Source organism: Pungitius pungitius, chromosome 2 (assembly GCF_949316345.1).
Source record: "Pungitius pungitius chromosome 2, fPunPun2.1, whole genome shotgun sequence".
Taxonomy (NCBI): Eukaryota; Metazoa; Chordata; class Actinopteri; order Perciformes; family Gasterosteidae; genus Pungitius; species Pungitius pungitius.
In genome coordinates this window covers 32,428,588-32,446,555 of record NC_084901.1, presented here as the reverse complement: position 1 = coordinate 32,446,555, position 17,968 = coordinate 32,428,588, and the positions used below count along the sequence as shown (strand labels likewise).

The 17,968-nt window shown below is 46.2% G+C and overlaps 1 protein-coding gene across 2 annotated transcripts; it reads left to right on the top strand.

The window, feature by feature from the left end:
* The first annotated feature begins 7,186 nt into the window (after positions 1 to 7,186).
* eda (ectodysplasin A) lies at positions 7,187 to 17,379 on the top strand. 2 transcript variants are annotated; one of them, XM_037462546.2, is made up of 8 exons: positions 7,187 to 7,592; positions 13,367 to 13,466; positions 15,045 to 15,083; positions 15,331 to 15,501; positions 15,824 to 15,858; positions 15,992 to 16,043; positions 16,439 to 16,563; positions 16,856 to 17,379. In XM_037462546.2, the coding sequence occupies exons 1-8, from the start codon at positions 7,287 to 7,289 to the stop codon at positions 17,114 to 17,116; spliced, it is 1,089 nt and encodes a 362-aa protein (XP_037318443.1). In that variant the 5' UTR covers positions 7,187 to 7,286; the 3' UTR covers positions 17,117 to 17,379. The 2 variants fall into 2 exon arrangements, with proteins under 2 accessions (XP_037318443.1, XP_037318442.1); XM_037462545.2 differs by having other exon boundaries at positions 16,439 to 16,569.
* Positions 17,380 to 17,968: the final 589 nt, after the last annotated feature.

The window sequence follows — 17,968 nt, the reverse complement described above, 5'->3', positions numbered from 1 at the left end:
CCTGCAATAAATCCAAAACAAAGGTTTACGTATTGGATTGTTAATTTAGCTGGTAATACATCCTGTGACACATGTGGTTGTCTATAAATAACCGTGCCTTTGCTCAGGGAGATTTAATAGACTACCTGTTTCCCCCAATCAATGCCTGTAAAGAAGAGTGTAGATGTAGCCTTACCTACACAGTGTGGGGTGACAGGAGGCACTCAAAAAACATCACTGGACCATCAACACAAAGGTGAGGTTCACGCTCTAATTTATTCTTGGGTTGTAAGCAGCTTTTATTTGATTTTACGAGAGACAAGAACTCAAGGGTGCAAATCGGCTGGTTTGTAAAGCAAACGTGTGGTTCCTGCACCAAAGAGACCCCCCCCCCCCCCCCCCAGAGCCACTTCCTAAGCTTTTCTATGGAAACCATCCATATGATATGATCTCCCAGGCAGTGTATCATTTACATGATACAGCCCCAAACCAGTGCTGGGGGTATCTGTGCTTGCTATTTTTTTTTTAACTACAGAAGTGATTATGTCACCAACATAATGAAAAGTATTTCATCACTCTCAAACAAAGAGCCAGAGATGACCTTAAAATAATGAAGTGATATGAATAAGTATTCTCCAGGACTTGAACTTGCCTCTTTGTTGCCGATGTTCCTGTCTAAGGAGTTATTTTATTTATTGCAGTCATGGAAATGTTTCACAGTGAGGAAAAACCTGTTAAAAAAAGGTTAATTACTCATGTGTGGCTCACCAACAGTTTTATTCCAAGGCCTTAAACCTCACGTGGGGCCACAAGGCCGTGTTGTCATACTGATAGCATGCACCTTAACAGAAATGATCACAGACTGTACATAATCAATCCAGCTTTTGGCTCCATTCTCGTCCGCCACATTTATTCCCAGATGCTGCAATTATGTTTCTTAGCCATCAATTTAAACAACGTGGGAAGAGACCAGTAGTTAGGCCCATCGATTTTAATCGTAACCTGGTGCTTCCTAAAAACGGGTGATTTTCCGCTTAAAGAATGTTTTATTTTTAGCCACGCTAGCTTTGCGGTGTGGTCAATCGACCACGTTGGTCCAGACAGAAACCTATCAACAACTATTCCATGGACAGCCATAAAAGTCTGTGCACGCGCTCATTGTTCCGCAGAGATCAATTCTACTGAAGTCTAATTTTCCTTCCTCGCACGTTGACGTTTGTGGGTTTGAGTCAAACGTCTGGCGTGATCGCGAGACCATTCGACACGCACTGAGACATCCATGTCCCCTTCAGGACTATCTCAGAACCCATCCGCTCTTTTAATAAGCCTTTGGGGGCAAAGCGCTGCGCTTCTGTGGTTGGGTTTCACCAGCAGGGGATCCACGCGCCGGGCTTCCTTTTGCCCCCGACGCCTCCTTGTTGTTTACAGTACCGCCTTGCGAGGCTGAAGTTGGAAATGAGAGACGACACGTGCAACCGGATTTGCTCGATGTTTCAGACCAATTCAAAGCTAAATCCTCATAAAATTGATTGCCGGCACGATAAGTAACAACTGCACCAAATGCAAACTCTCGAATGCGAATTCAGGGCACGTTCGATGCCAAAATGTTGCCCCCCCCCGACAGATTATATATGGATTTAGAATCAAATTCCATTAAATTGACCCTCAGCTGTACTTTGTGTTTGGTGCTGATTAGCAGATGTAAGCGTGCTAAACTAAGATGGTGAACATGTTTACACTGTCACATGATGCATGAGGCTTCGAACACGGCGGTGCATGAGGCTGTGGACTCTAACTAAAACGATGAGTGACAGCAATAACCGTGTACACCTAAATAATAGGAAGCAAAAAAAAATGTCCTTAATTTTGTTCATAGTATTGCCATATATAAACATAGTGTGGAAAACTTTTCAACATAGGCCAAAGACAGGGATTTATCTCTGTGAGGACTTGGTCATATATTTTTAGGTTTCTTTCCCACCCAAAGCAAGTAACAAAAACAACTTGGGGCTGAACAAGGGCCTCAACAAGATATTTGAACAGGAATAGCTGGATTTACCAGCGTCGTACCCATCCCATCCGACGTCCCTTTGATCACTGGTGAGCAAGGCTGGTAGAGCCCAGAGTGCCTTGTGTAGTTTACATTTTATAACATGGTGTCTGGGTATCAAAGTCTTTTTTTTTCCCAAATGTTTGTCTCCTGCTGCCTTATAAAGTGGGAAGGTGGCTGTTGCGGCAACTTTAATACCAGTGTTTGTGTTTGTCGGTGTGAGACTCACACTACCGTGTTTTAAATGAATTCATGAGTTCATTCGGGCTGATTGGAGCATCTGCCTCGGGCATTTTGACACGCTGCTACCGACATCCCTTTTTCCCCCTCTAAAAGTTGTTGTCATTCTCTCCAGTGAACACAACAGCAATTACTTTCAGCGGGTCGGCCTTCTCACTTCTTCCATTCACCATTCTTCAGCCGTTCCATTCGGCTGTTTGGAGGAAGGAGAGGATGGTTGTGTTTAACCAGAAGCCAGTCTCCACAGTGTGAGTGCTCCACTCGTTCATCGTGGAGAGCACAGGTGAGCTCACCCCTGTGAGGGGGGGAAAAAAAATATATAAACACTGACCCGTGCAAATGGATTTTTTTTTCTTCCCGGCCATGTCGGCACAGGGAGATGGAGAATAAAAGTGCAAATTGAGGGAGAGCGAGAAAAAAAAAAAAAAAAAAAGGTGTGTGTCACATAGTGCGCAGTTGGCAGTGTATGAAATGGACTGAGGTCACCGGGTCCAGGATAGGAAATGGAAAACCCAGGCATGTGAGAGTGTTAGATTGTCATGGCATGATATCGTTGAAGCAAATAAAGGAGGGGACGCTGCAAAGATATTCTTCCCGTTCCAAACCAAGGGAAAATATCAGCAAGTATAACACAAAAGGCAGCGATAAATAACAAACACAACAGCACAGGGAGAAAGGCTGATGGGTCGATTACCTCTGGGTTCAGCCCAGGAGTGCCTCTAGATCAAACTGTTGCTCCGACTTAGAGGTGTTGATGTGTGCGCTGACTGTTTATTGAAGCTGGCACAGGTTGTGCTCTCGGAGACGGCGGGCCTCACGTGAGAACAAGCGGCATAGAAAAACAATCCAGGGAACACAGAGGCCTCTAAACCAGCATCCTATAGCACACATGAAGAATGTCATGAACAAAGTAGCTATCTTCAGTGGAATTAGATTCATACAGTAGCACATGGAGGCGTTCAAGTGTCAATAGTTTAATTTATCACTGTGCCTGCTCTGGGTTACTGAGCAATTTGGTGAATACAAATCCAAAATTGAATTGTTCCTCAGATGATAGAACTGACTGCGAGAGCATGAGAAATGAGTTTGGCTCAAAGAATTTCCATTCATATCTTATGAATGCTCTCCATTGAACACACTTGTCCCTGTTTATATTCAAACACAATAGAACCAGGGAAATTCCACGAGTACAATGATTTATTAAATCTGCCTCTTTGAATGAGGCCGTGAGTGAGTTAGCCAGTCAGTGCTTTACTTTGCTAATATGATGGATCATATTTAATGTGGCTACAATCAGGGCTTTTACATAAGCAAAGGATGTAAAAGTTCTAAAAACATATTTAGTTATTTGAAAAATTTGAAGCAGCAGTAATTTCTGGTAACTTGGGGGCGGAACACCCCCCCCCCCCCAAAAAAAGCATATATTCACCCTTATGAGTGTAATGCGGTTTAAAACAATGTAATAGTATGAGTATTATTATTATTTATTATATTAGAAAAGCATAAATAAGACACTAAAATAATTCTCAATCGGTGGTGTGTTTCTTTTGACTCTTTCGTGATCCATTATGTATGATACGACATGATGTGAATTTGCGTCTCTGCATTCCTCCGGGGTTCCATCAGGTCCTCAGTCTGTTTTTAGTGAGTTTTCTTTATGTCTCTCAGGTCCCCAGATTTTCATTAATAAATACAATTACAGAGCCGTGTCTCTGCTGATGGGGCTGCAGCCAAAAAGCCATGGCTGCTCACAGAGGAGCTCTGCCGAGCTGCAGGCGAGGCAAGATTTTACAGCCTGAACAGCAAAACATCGCTCTTTAATAAAGTGCCTGAGACAGTGAAAACTTTAGGATTTAGGGACAGGAACTTTTCAAACTTCAAGCACTAAAAAAAAAAGTTCTGATGTTAACACAAATGACTGTGTGCCTAACCAGACACTGCTGTTCACCTCAATCCTACAGGGCACTTTAACAACGTTCAGCTTGATATTTGGGTTTTCGGGCCCGAGGCTGCACTGTTTTCAGTCCAACTCATCGATGTCATGTCCGCCAGCAGCTTTTCAGTAGGTCGATTCATCTGTTTTGACTGCACCTTTTTTTTTTTCTAACAACAGAGAGACAAATCGCCAATCCCCAAATATATTGCTAAAACAAAAATGGCCATTGAATAAGTTCAAACGGTTATTGTTTTCGAATGCTGCCGTGCACTGTTGCACAAAACAGCTCTTTGCGTGCCCTAGAGGGTCCCTAAACTGTTTCAATTCTGTGAAGAAAAAAGAAAAATGATTCCACACAGAGTTCCACAAAAACGGTCAGCGAACAGATGGAAGCGGAGAGAACGACGAGCGGCATCAACAAAACTCTGTGAGGGGAAAAGACTCTGTGATCCCGATAAGATAACACTTCTCAAGATAGACACCCAGAGCCCGAGTGAATTCATCACTGTCTGGGGAAATGGGAGATATTGTCCAATTCGCCGGAGATTTATAGGTGGGAAATCAAATGCCAAAGCACATCAATTAGCCAAGGTGAGCCCACTGCCGGGCCAGCGCGGTAATGGAACAATGTACTGTAATATGTGACGCTATTATTCCGATAATTGCAACCATCCTGGCTGAGATTTGACGTCTTATGATTACAATTGAACGTTTAATTGATTAATGGATATAGGTGGCTGGAGAAATTTACAGCCATCATCTTCCAACAGCTTGTGGGAGTCACGAGGCTCAGCCCACCACTCAGCTCCCCCGTGGTAAAATATGAAAGTGCCTTTTCCTCCTGCAAAACTCCATCATCTGGCAGGGAAAGCCTCTAAATCTCGTTATAAGCTCAGAGAGGATAGATAGGCACACCATTTATGAACGCTGCATTGAAGCCCGGGGGATGTTATAAGAATTATTCCTGCCTTTTTTTTTTTTTTTTTGGACTCCAGAAAAACCCAACAACAAAAGTGGTTTTAATTGTTCCGGGGTTGTGTTGTCGGAAACAAGGCGGCAGATACCGAGGGGAACGAGACTGCGGTTCGACCTTCGCTTCAAACGAGGCCAGTAACCTCCCCTTTCCACACGAAAAAAAAAAAAAAAAGACAAATCATTTCAAATTTGATGGGGTAAATAGCCGCAAGCTCATGTTCAAAAATGGCTTATAAATCATGGGAGATGCATGTGCCTAACTATTGCAGTCCTGAGTGATCTGCTTCTCAAAGTCATTGTGCCTGCTACTTGGAAGAAAAGCGTGGCAAACGTGCTTAGACTGAGCCCTCAAACACAGGCCCGATGAGGGTTACTTTGAACGTCTTTTCTCTCTCGACGATTTTACTATTTTATCGTCCAACAATTGAGAAGTGACTTCCCGGGAGAGAGAGAGAGACAAAGCATTTCTACTATATCGACAAACCATGGAGAAATGATATAAAGATATATGCAGAACATGAAATAAAGATGTTCTTTAAAGGGCATTTATCTACCCAGTATGATGCTGTTTTAGTTTGGGACCATCAGGATATAGGATGCAGTGTTATTGATTTATGGCTTGGCAATGCTGCCCTTCAGTGGCAGCTGACTAGAATCACTTTTTTTTTTTTCTTCCCGCAGATGAATTGCGGGAATGAAACATATTGCCCCTGAGTTGAAATAGGCTTTGATGCAGTGCTCCAGCAAATCCCAATAAATTCCGCAATACGTTCTCCCCTTCTCGCAGTAATCAACGTCATGCCGGCCACATTTCATGGTGATGTAATGCTTATATTCTCATCCCCAATTTTCTCCCTTTTTTTTTTCCTTCCGCAATGTCAGGTGAACACCAGCGATTAGTCAGTGGGACGGCGTGAGCTCACATCATGACAGAGTGTACCTCTCCGTAGGTCAAGTGCACTCAAATGTCAGGTTGTGTCCCAAAGAAATAAAGACAGATGTTCTGTGGCACTTGCCTGAAAACAATTCCAAGTTGGTGATCCATCAAGCCCCCAAGTTTCAGCGGCGCTCCGTGCACTGGTCTCATCAGCACAGGCTCAAGGACGGGCTGATCCGCAGGCTGCCTCTGGTTCCAGGCCTCGCAGAGATCAAAGTGTCTACGTCGGGGAAATGAACCAAACTCATTTTGACTTTGGATTCTGGAAATGCAAAAAAAAAAAAAAAAAAAAAACGGAATGCCACGTTCAATCTGCTAAAAGCAATGTCCTCAGCTGGCCTTTTGGTAGCGTTCATGTCAAACTGAGCGACCTGTGTTTGGAGAATCAGCCGCTCACACTGAGCTCATCGTGACATCGACTCTCCTCCCGGGTCGCTTAACATACTGTTCTGCAGGGTTCGAATCCAAAAGAAATGTAATAAACCACGTGAATTCTGTTCAAGATCATGGTTTGCAATATTTTTCCATCTCTTTGATGATGTGAAGATATCATCAAGGGCGTTTTGTTTTTCAATGACATTGCTTGGCAATATTTACCAGGGTTCTAAATGAATTCTTGACCACAACTCCGTGTGCCACCCACATTACAAAGCCAAGCACCAAACAAACAACCCGTGGTAAATAGCACGTCCGGAGCCTAACACACGAGTAAACAGTGGGGGGATTAGTGGCCACCCCTTCCCATTCAGACTCACATAACACAAAAAAAAATAAGTCACACGAGAGGATCACTCACGAAATTAGATGTGGTGAAGTAATAATCACACCACCCAAACAGATGGGGAGAGGGCAAGAGTCTCACACCGTCATCGCGTCTCGCGGGTGCTGCAGTTGCCCCCTTTTGTCCAGCAGGTGTCACTCAACCACTGCACCTGGCGTTTGGGGCAAAGCTTCCAACCACTGGCCCGGTTTCGTCTGGGTCCCTATTTGTCACTGACCAATCACACGCGAGCCGGTGGGCGGGTCTTTGCCGTTACTACACAAAGTCTCCCAAGAAGTTTTGCGCTCGACCTGCTCACAGCTGCACCCATGAGTCCTCCTCGCGTTGATGCATAGCCGCGGCCGACTATGCCGAGGTAGAGAGCACCCGACTCGCGCTCCGACTGACGATGGCATGCGACGGTTCATCCGCGGAGGACTTCCCGGACAAAGTGATGCCCGGGGCGGCTCCGTGCATGTGCAACAAGAAGTGCAGGAGCCGGAGCGGCAGTGTCGTCTTCCTGGGATTATTCCTGCTGTCGCTCTCTCTGCACGCTGTCACCCTCGTGTGCTATTTGGACCTGCGGTCCGAGGTCAAAAGGGAAATTATCCACCAGAAGCGGGATACAATATTGACACTTGCGGGGAGCGACCTGGCTGACCCGGCGGCGGTGCGACCGGACTCCGGCATCGGCCGCGGCGGAGAGGGTCAAGAGGTAAAAAATGATAATAATTAATAATAACTTGTGTAAAATATGTAATTAAATAAAACGCACATCAAGTCATTTAATGCGACGTTGTTTCCGTTCCTCGCACGGAGGAGGCTGCTCGTGTTCATTCGCCTCCGTTGCAGTCCTCCTGGTTCCCGGATCACGGTGTCGGGTTCTGCACCGGTGCTCTGTTATGGCACGTTTCTGGGCAACTCATTTTACAGTAGCCTGTCAAAAAGTTGAGCCAGCTCAGTTTCCAGACAAATATGTTTGCATCCAGCGCTCCCCGTTGCGTGATTCAGCCTCTTGGGCCAAGATGCAGGAAGGTGTGAGCCTTCAAAGTCTGTCACCTGGCCAAAGTGTCCTGTTTAGGTAAACGCATCCAGGCAGGAAGTTGAGGAGGTATATATGGGGCAAATTGTTCCCCCCCCCCCCCCCCCAAAAAAAAAAACCCCACACACACACACACACACACACTGTTGACTGATTCACTTCAGCAACGGCTTCATATTTCCTTAATCACCCCACATTTAACCCACTTGATCTTGTTTCCAGAGACCCCCGAGCAGGACAGTGGTTGATGCTCAAAGCTTAGGCGGCCCGCCCCCGGCTCTGGATGCGCACACACGCGGGTCAGTCGCTGTGCTGGAGCAGGTGGACAGAAAGTGAACTGGATCACCAGCAGGTGCAAAGCCCAAGGGGCTGATGTAAATTCATCAGGACTTAGATGGAGCCGGTTTGGTGGTTGGAGCCGAGCCAGCCCCGTCTCACATGTGTTTTTCCTTTCTGGCGGGGCTGATTGAATGTTCGTTGTGTTGTCTGTGGCTTTGGCAACAGAACACCGCCCCACCCCCCTCTCCCCCCCTCAACCCACCCCCGACCACCACACAGTACACAATTTCATCAGTACAAAGGGGGCCCGAGCGTGGGTCTCAACTTTGCGTTGCTCGCTTAATTAGCTGTTAGCTGGCGGTTGTGTAACCGTTTTTCTGTTTGTTTGTTTTTTTTGCAGAGAAAGTGATCCTCCGCGCGGGGGCATCGGCCCCCCCGGACGTTTAGTTGTGCACAAGCGTCGGCTCGGAGGGTCCGTTTCTCCGTGGGGAAGATTACAGAGATCCTCCTCCCCCCCCTCGGCGGGATGCGCAGCCCATTCATTGCTGTCGTCAATGTGTCCTTTTCGCCAGGCACATTGTAGTTTTTATTATTTATTTATTTTTTCCGCCGGTTGAGGCCGAGTGAAATGGGCCCGGTATTCAACCCAGATGGTGACGCTTCATGAGGTGAAAGACTGTGGCCCAGCTGTAAATATTTAACAGCGCTGTGATGCTGTCCTCGCCAGATGTCTGCATTAAACAACTCTGATTACACATCCCACAGTTTACATAGTTGGAGAAACAGGAGCATGTGGCATTTGGACGCAGCAGCCGCACTTGTTAGTTTTCCGGGCTTTTCCTTTGAAGAATGTCCTTCGGAGGGCTTGAAATTGTTTATTAGATTTTTCACACAAGTTTCCATCAAAGCGACTCCAGTGTGTCAGCGTGATTTGATGCGATGTGCAGGTATACAGACAAGTGTAAAAGACACGGAAAGTCTTCAGAAACCCCCCCCCCCCGCCCCGCCCCCACTTGGAACAAACCTACGCACACACACACATACACACGAATGTAATTAAGCAGACACAGAGAGCATTATGCGCTTAGTCATTGTAAACATTATATAGTTTCAATGGGTGACCTCGGATCGGATGGACCGACTCGCTTTGTAGCTCTTCAACCGGTCTGGTCGGTGTCAGACGTCAACCGTGTTTTTTTGGTTTTGTTGCTTCTCGAGTCAATCGGGATGTAAACAACTTTTGTATACCTTCCTTTGCGTGCCCATGGAAACGAGACCGTGTTTTAATGCTCACATTTGATTTAGGAAAAGAAAACACTCTCCTGGCTTTATTCAAGTTTGGTCATTTTATTTGTAATGTGTATCCTTTTTGTATTATATTGTGCTTATATTAAGCAATTTTGTATTGAAATGTTATCGATCCTCATCCATCAACTGATCATTGCAAAAACTCCCGGATGAGGATATAGGCTACATAAGTGTAACGCTACCATTGTCAATCGATGTTGTAGTTGCGGAGTAATCTGAGGCAAAGTTTGGTGAGTTCTTTGATGTGGGAATGTGAAGACGTGCACTTCAAAGTAACTTTCACACTTTTTTTTCCCCAATCAAACGGGTATAGCTCCTAAAATGAGGGCAGATCACCTGGCCGTGTGCGATCCGGGACAAGACAAACACAGTTCCAGTTGGTGTGCCCTTGAGCAAGGCAGTAAACCCCAGCTGTCCTGCAGACCTGCGAAGTTGGCAACAGTAAAAAAAAAAAAAGCCCCTCCCGGGAGGTGTGTGTGGCTCTGAGGTCTGACGCATGGGTGTAATGTGGGGCATTACTGAATAACAGCAAGTGTTGCTCGCTGCCGGCCTGACCCTCAGTCACCTGACGTAAGTGAGTGACACGTCATAAAAGTCAACCCGTGGAATCTTTAATTGCGTCAGCTCTGATAGCGTTTTACGTTTCAGGGCCGACGTTTTTCTTATAACCATTATATGAAATGATTTTCTCCTCTGATGTGTGCCTTCAAAGTCTCACAGAGAACAGATGCTAAAACATCTGGAGTCTAGTTAACGGCTATTAAAACCACAAAAAAAAAAAAAAAAAAAAAACTAAGAAGTCGGTTTGATGGGACGCAAAGTCCTCAGCAGCATACAAGCTCTGGGGCGCCGGGGTGGGCTGTCACCCACATCTACTACCAGACTGTGACCCGCGCAGGATTAGCTAAAACAGCAATGTCATGCGTACGGATGATCAGCGCGGACACACGTGTCATAAAATCACAAGGGGCACAGGAGGTTGGAACATCGGAGGTAGGAGGTCTCAAAAACCTTCTCCACTTGAGGCTGGAGGGTCTTTGACGGACTCGTGAGGTTCAAGCCCGGAGTCACAAACGTCCACCAGAATAATACATTATCCAAGCATTCAGCTGAGGAGTCGCGCTGCCAGCAGTGTTGCAACAATTTGATTGGCTGCTGACAGGCAACATTTCCCTTGGTTTTTTATTTGTTTTTTTTGTTTTTTAGATCACAATCTATGGACGCCGTTATTGAATCACCCAAAGTTATGCTTTGAAACACATGGCCTTCCAGAGAACCGTGTCTAGATATTGGCAGAGGAAGGAACGCACTCCCCCTTTTTTGATACATTTGAGTGGAAATCGGCACTCATCGGCGGTTCGCATGTGCTTTCGAAGGTTGGCGATGCTTGCGCGGGGGGGGGCACCGAGTCTGCGGCATCTGGCGCCCCGCGGGGCCACCAGCCCCGACTTTCACCTCCTCAACTCTGACTTCACGTTCTCGACCGCACTTTAGTCATTGAAGACACGTCTTCTCTTTTAAGAGGCCTTACTGCAACCAGAAGGTTCTGGAAACGGTTTTGGTTAAAGAAAAAAAAAAAACAACACTTTAGCTGTTGTTTGAAAATGTATCAATGTCTGTGGTGTGAGTGCGAAAATAGGGTTAAGATACAGGCTGTTGTAATAATAAGTGCTAATAGGGCATAAAGAAGTCTTGTGATCACTAAATTACACATCCCCGGGGTGACTGAATTTTAGTCATATCCTCACGGAGCAACGGGGAATCGCGTCGTCTGCGAGCAACAGCCCCCCCCCCCCCCCCCACCACCACGCTTTGAAGATTTGAAAGCCCTCTAATTAATAGCATTTTTCCCTTGTGCAGAACAAGAATGGTTTACTCAATAGTTGGCACTTGGCGTACATACCAACACGTTGTCATCCTGATTTACTGTAACCCTGCGTGCCTTTGAAGGCTATGGAGGCTGTGAACGTTGTAATGAAGTGAAATGAAGCAAGGACCACTTCTCATACTCGCATAATAAATTGAATTGAACTTTTATTTTTTATTTATTTTTTTATGTGTGTGACGGCGGACGCAGCCGTTGTGGCGGTAGCCTTGCAGATTGCTCGTTTTTTTTTTTTTTGTCATTCTGCTCGTGCTTAAATCCCGGGCCAGAAATCGGCTGTTGAATCATGTTTGGCCCTCAGAACAGACGAAAGAGCGCGGCCAATACGCCCGAACATGCACCCAGAGTCCTTTTTCTTTGAGAGGTAAAAGCCAACAGCTGGAGAGGAGATGTGGAGACACCTGTGCGCCAAATGAACGGCGCTGCTTCGCGGGAACATCTGGACGTGTGTGTGTGTGTGTGTGTGTGTGCGTGTGTGTGCGTGTGTGTGTGGATGATGGAATCCCCCTTTCTCGTGAGGTCAGACGCGGCCGGCAGCCGGTCAGCAGTGTAGACTTTTAACCACTTCTGAGATTGCCCAATACAGCCAGCTGGGGGGGTGTTGGACATGATGCAGCGCATCCCTCAACATGAGGGAGTCTGGGGGGGGGGGGGGGGGATCCCACATCTGAGACGAGGTACGGAAGAAACTCGAAACACAACTTTCCCCCGGTCTGTCTTCTTCTGGGTCTTCTGGGGGGGGGGGGGGGGGACTCTGCTTGAAAGCCACACGAAAGAGGCACTGGGAGTTCACGACCGCTCTGGCGGAGAAGGAGATTTCTTGCCATGGGGGGAGGAGTAAACATAACAAACTATGTTTATTTGAGCGTCACAGCTGGAAATGTGGAATATGTCATCTCGTGCCCAAATGGGATCGGAAGAAGAAAAAAAGAAAAAAACAGAAAGAAAGGTCAGAGTGTCTGTCAGTAGGCCCGTCTGATTCATTACCAGCCAGAATAAATGACACCAATAATGAGCATGGTTTGTTATCTTTTGACCCGCGCTGAGGGGCTGCACGTGGTCATCGTCACCATCGGTCATCGGAAACCCCACCGCCCTTCCTGCCATCATTCACAAGGCGTGAGCGAAGGTGGATCGCAGGGCGTCAGCGACGCAGAACAGAAGGTTCTGGGTGGTCTCGTCGTGGGTTTCCGCCGATCTTGGGACACCTCCAACGAGGTCGTCGCAAAACTGGCCTGTTTGTAACTTCTGTAGCAAATCTACAGCGTGCCACAGTCGGGTCAGCGCGTCCCGCCCGAGTTCACGTGAATGTAGGTCGACCAGAACCGGTCGCATAAAGAACAGAGGCGCGCGGTTTGTCCCGCCACTCACTCGCCCATGGGAACAACCCCCGCCACTTTTTGCTTTTCCTGTTTTTGGAGGATGAGCTCAGACCAGCCGCGTCAGATCCTTTTTTTTTCTTTTACTTTTTTTTTTTTTTTCCCACCTAATTCATCAGCCTCTGAATAGGGCCCGAGACCAGGTGCCACATGAATAGGTATTGCTCTCACGTTGACCGCGATTCATCCTCCTTTTGTATAAAAAGGTGAATTTTAGTGCAGTCGGGGTCGAGGTGGCCGTCTCGAGCGGCACAAACACAGACAGAAATGACTTGTGTTACAGGATGTGTTACGGCCCCGATGGGACACACAATGACTTGGTGGCCGTGATGGCTGACGGCGTCTCACATCTTTTCAAATGCCCCAAGTTGTTTTTTTGTGCAAACATTATAGCCCCAAGAATAGAAGAGGCCGCTTGTACCTTGGGTTTCGCTCTCAAATACGTGTATCACTCGTTCCTTTTGTTTGCCTCATCTGAACTATTACACGCTGGTGTTCATGTTCTGAGGAGTGTCTAGGTGCATAGAGCCAATGGCCCTCTTGAATTTCCTGCCACAAGACTTTTCCCTTGTTGAATTTTTTTTTCTTTTCACCAGGAGAAGTTACTACACAGAAATGGTGAATTGCATGCCACGCAGGATAACCGGGGCATAACTCAGCGGGCGAAAAGAAGTCCCGCCAAGCAGCCAGAAGCAGGTACGTCAGTTTGGATTCATCAGAATTGACCAACGCTGTCTTGTCCAGCAAATAGACTGATCCGGGTGCTTTCTGGTGCACCCGCATCAGTCTATTTGCTGGAAATGTTTTTCTGTTTGTGTTGTTTGTTTGGAGGAGAAGATAACTGTCGGTGGGGTCTACTTGGAGTTCAGGAGGGTCTCGCCAATTTTAAACAAAAGCGAAGCCCCGCGTTGATTTCCCCCCGTCTCGAAATAATATCAGCTCCCCCAAAATATCTTCCGATCCGAGTGGAACTTCAGAATCCAAACATGCTCTGAATCAAGAAAATAAGACCAAACAAAATCACTTTATAGTACGTCCACTTGTTTTAGGGAACCAGGTGGCCGTTTCTGATCATCTGATGGCTTCCAGTAACTCCAGCGAACGGATTTATCGTAATCAATGGCTACACAGAAAACCATATGGCCAATATGTCTGAATTAGCTTTTGTAGATTTTTGTTTAGAATGTGAGCTATGCAAATAAAAAAAAAAAAAGCAAAGCCTTTTGAAGTTTCATGTCTGAGTGGAACAAGTGCAGCACGATCACAAAGCATTCCAATGTCTGTGGCGTGACACCGAATACTTTGGCAGGGGGGGAGGGGGGGGGGGGGGGATTTTAGTGATTGTGTTTAAATTACAAGAAAAAACTCACCTTTGAGACTTTCTACATAAATCAGTAAAGTCCCGAGCCTCTAAACACTAATCATTCCCAGGTCTCTCCTCTGCTCTCAGCGCACAGACAAAAGCTTTTGTAATCTCAGCCTTAGATGTGTGTGTGTGTGTGTGTCCCGCATTTGCACATGTGTGCGTATGTGTGCATTCTGGGCACTCCTAACGGGCACCAGATCCCAGATAGGGCTGCTCGTTAAGAGAAATCTATGCGGATGCATCCAGTCATTTAGCCAGAGGAGAAACACTGGCCATATGTTTGAGGGGGACTCAAACTGTGAGGTTTTAAGGTTAAATGGCCTTTGTAGTTGTAATGACATGGTAAACACAAGAGCAGCGAGACGGCCTTTTTGAAAAGGAATCTCGAGCTGCGCACAGAGCATAAACACGGACACACACACACACACACACACACCAAGTGCATTTTGTCTTTCAAGCACTGACATAGATGCCCCATCAACATCCACTCATGCACACACGCAAACACGCATGGCTGTGAAGGCACGACGTGCGCGCACACACACACACACACACACACACACACACACACACACGCACATGTACACACACTTTCATCTGCATTCGCCATCTGGGCTTAATTCAAAGAAAAGGATTTTGGCAGGATAAAGTATCTCTCTAATGATCTTCTCCAGTTCCACTGCCTGTGAATGCTTAAGGCACTTGTTCATACAGAGGAGGTGAAACCACACTTACAAATTACTACACTAGAAGATACCGCAGACTGACATACCTCCAACTCCAGTGTTCAATGCCCGACATCTGAATCTGTTATTTCAGCCCGTTTAGGATACCTGAGATGTTACCTGAGATGAAAAGTGTTCAGGAGAACATTTCGAGCGTAATCACACAGTTTTTGTTTCTCACAGAATCGACTGGAAGGGAAAGAAGGAAAGAAAAGAAAAAAGGTAAGAAATATTTCTGGCTACCTGCTGCCTCCTTTCTGGAAGTACCACAACCACGTTGACTGAAAGCGTTTCCCCCATTTTATCCACATTGTTCCTGTCTGGATCGTTAAAAAAAAAAACGCTTCACAATCTGTACGGATGCTGCGCAGATTGTGAATCTGTGACGTCGATTGGTACCGATAAAAGGAAACCGTCAAAAGATGAATCTAATCAGTCCTTTGCACCATTTTGCTTTGGCTCTTTACAGGGAAAAAGCGTCCCGTGCCGGGGCCCCCTGGTCCCCCGGGTCCCCCCGGCCCGCAGGGGCCGCCGGGCATCCCTGGAATCCCGGGTATTCCGGGAAGCAACGCTGTGGGGCCTGCAGGACCCCCCGGGCCCCCCGGGCCACAGGGACCTCCGGGCACTCAAGGGCCAGCAGGTAATTAAAACCTAAAATAGAAAATGGCGTGATGTCATGGCGAGGTAGCCCGGAGGACACCCACGAGTTCCGAGATGTGTTCTTGGATTACAGTATTTTCCCAGATGTCCTAGAAGGAGGCTCATGTTGTCCAAATCGATGAACTCACTGCCTTCACTGGGAGAGGGTCTGAGGCAAGGTGTCAAACGCGCTGTGGGAGAGCAGTGATCCTTCTCCAAAACTATTTCACTGTTTGTTTTGTTTTAATCATCATCATCTCTTTTGTTTCGCAGCAGCGTTTAAGGCCATAAATTGATCATGTCTCTCTCTCTTATTGTTTCAGGGGTTCCCGATAAGACTAAAACAAAAGAATTCCAGGTAGAGTATGTCAGCTATTGAAGCAACATCTTCCCACACACACCACCCCTGATAAAACGGCTTTTTGTTTAAATGCGTATCATGTGGTAATCGTCAGAGATGTTCTTTTTTTTTTATATATATTTTCTTTCAGCCTGCAGTGGTTCATTTGCAAGGTCAGGAGACAACCATCCAAGTGAGAGAAGGTGGGACATCTGTCTACTCCGTCTCTTGTAGATGTCTTTTACACACGGACTTACACCACAATAAATATATAACCTGTTGTGTTTATGCATGTCGCTGACTATATTTACTCTACGGTTGTGTTTTGGTTAGCCTGAAGTAATCTTCTAGCTATTACACGATTAGTTCAGTAGGCTTGTATTTGAAATCCCACGTGTTGACTTGGCCACAGCTGAACCCTCGAATGTTAGCAGATTGAAGTCATCCTGCATCACTTTGTCAGTCCAAGAGCAGTGTGAGAATCATAAAAAGGTTTATATATTCGCTCCGGTGCTGAGCTCTGGTTGTAGTTAAACCCTGCTGAGAGCTGTTTATGTTGACTGCGTTGCCTCTTGTTTGTTTGTTGTTACATGCTTAGATCTTTCTGAAGGCATCCTCAGGAACTGGAAGATGGTGTCCATCCATCACCGCGTGTTTAAAATGCACTCCCGCTCTGGAGAGCTGGAGGTGCTGCTGGACGGTGTCTACTTCATCTATAGTCAGGTAGAAGTGAGTACGGTCCTTGACGTAACTCTTCTGATTTGCGGTTCGGGAGCCAAAAGAACTGGCAGTTTCTCTGTAGCTAAGCCTAAAAACCTGTTCCATTTACTTGCCCATCAATGTTTTATTATGAGAATATTTTCACTCTCCCTAGGTGGACGTCTATAACTTAAACCCTCGTTTGCTACCACCCGAAATTCCAGCTGTCGCAGCTTTAACTAATCTCTTGAATATCACGCGGATCTGTTTTGACTACCCCCCTCTCAGTCGGCTGTGAATTTTATGTCCTCGCCAGGTGTACTACCTCAACTTCACCGACATTGCCAGCTATGAGGTGATGGTGGATTCCAACCCGTTCCTCCGCTGCACGTGCAGCATCGAGACGGGCCAGCGCAAGTTCAACACGTGCTACACGGCCGGGGTCAGCCTGCTGCGCGCCGGCCAGAGGATCTCCATACGCATCGTGTACGAGGACACGCTCATCAGCATGACCAACCACACCACCTTCCTGGGAAGTGTCCGACTCGGAGAGGCTCCATCTGCTGGACAAAACTGATAACTACACCACCACCTGGCCTTCTACATGAAACCGCCCCCACCAGGAAACTTAAATCCGCCCAGTAATTGACATTGAGGATGCCCCCCCCCCCGTGGGGAGTTTTGTCACCTTCACAGTTCTGTATTAAAAAGGAGCACATAGACTGTGCCGCTCCGCCCCTCATGTTGACTCTGTGCAAAGAGATCAGCCACGATAAGGCTAAAAAAAGAAAAAAAAAGGTTCTATTTCTACTCACCATTTGGTGTCAACACGGACAGCATCTCTCTTTATAACCAGGAAGGACACTGCGCTGACATATACTTAATATTTACATAGTGTCAAGTGCTGCTGAATGATAATCTTGTATCTCCAAAAAACACCAGCTATTCCAAATGCTCTATTTGCAGTTTGTATAGTTGGCCATTTTAATTCATGGAATTATATTAACAGGTATAAGTGAGTGGTTTAACATGCGCTTATTAGCACCATATGCCACTAGGTTATTCAAAAAACGTTCAAAGCAAGTATAAAGGTATCTACGTTATAACTGGAGTTATAAGGTATTCACAGACCAACAGCACTATATATTTTGCACACATTTGCACTACAGCATCCCTGCAGAATATCAGAGATTTGTTTTGTTACAGTGCTATTGTTTGGTCACCGTCTGAATGAATCCATGTGGAAAAATGATAGTTGTTTATACGTCTCTGTACATATTGTATATAAAAAGGGATATACTTTTGTAAATGGAGTTGATTGATGGATTAAAATGTTTAATTTTCTGTCTAAATGCATTTGTCTGCCTTGTGTTTGTGTAGCTATGGTATTGATTTAAAAGGCTAAACTTCTCCCCTTGGAAACCGCTGG

Bases quoted from the DNA above. Each gene is read 5' to 3' on its own strand.
- eda (XM_037462545.2), top strand. From the start codon at position 7,287: ATGGCATGCGACGGTTCATCCGCGGAGGACTTCCCGGACAAAGTGATG. The intron at 13,467-15,044 runs GTACGTCAGTTT...TGTTTCTCACAG, and splicing joins CGCCAAGCAGCCAGAAGCAG to AATCGACTGGAAGGGAAAGA. The intron at 16,044-16,438 runs GTGGGACATCTG...TTACATGCTTAG, and splicing joins AACCATCCAAGTGAGAGAAG to ATCTTTCTGAAGGCATCCTC.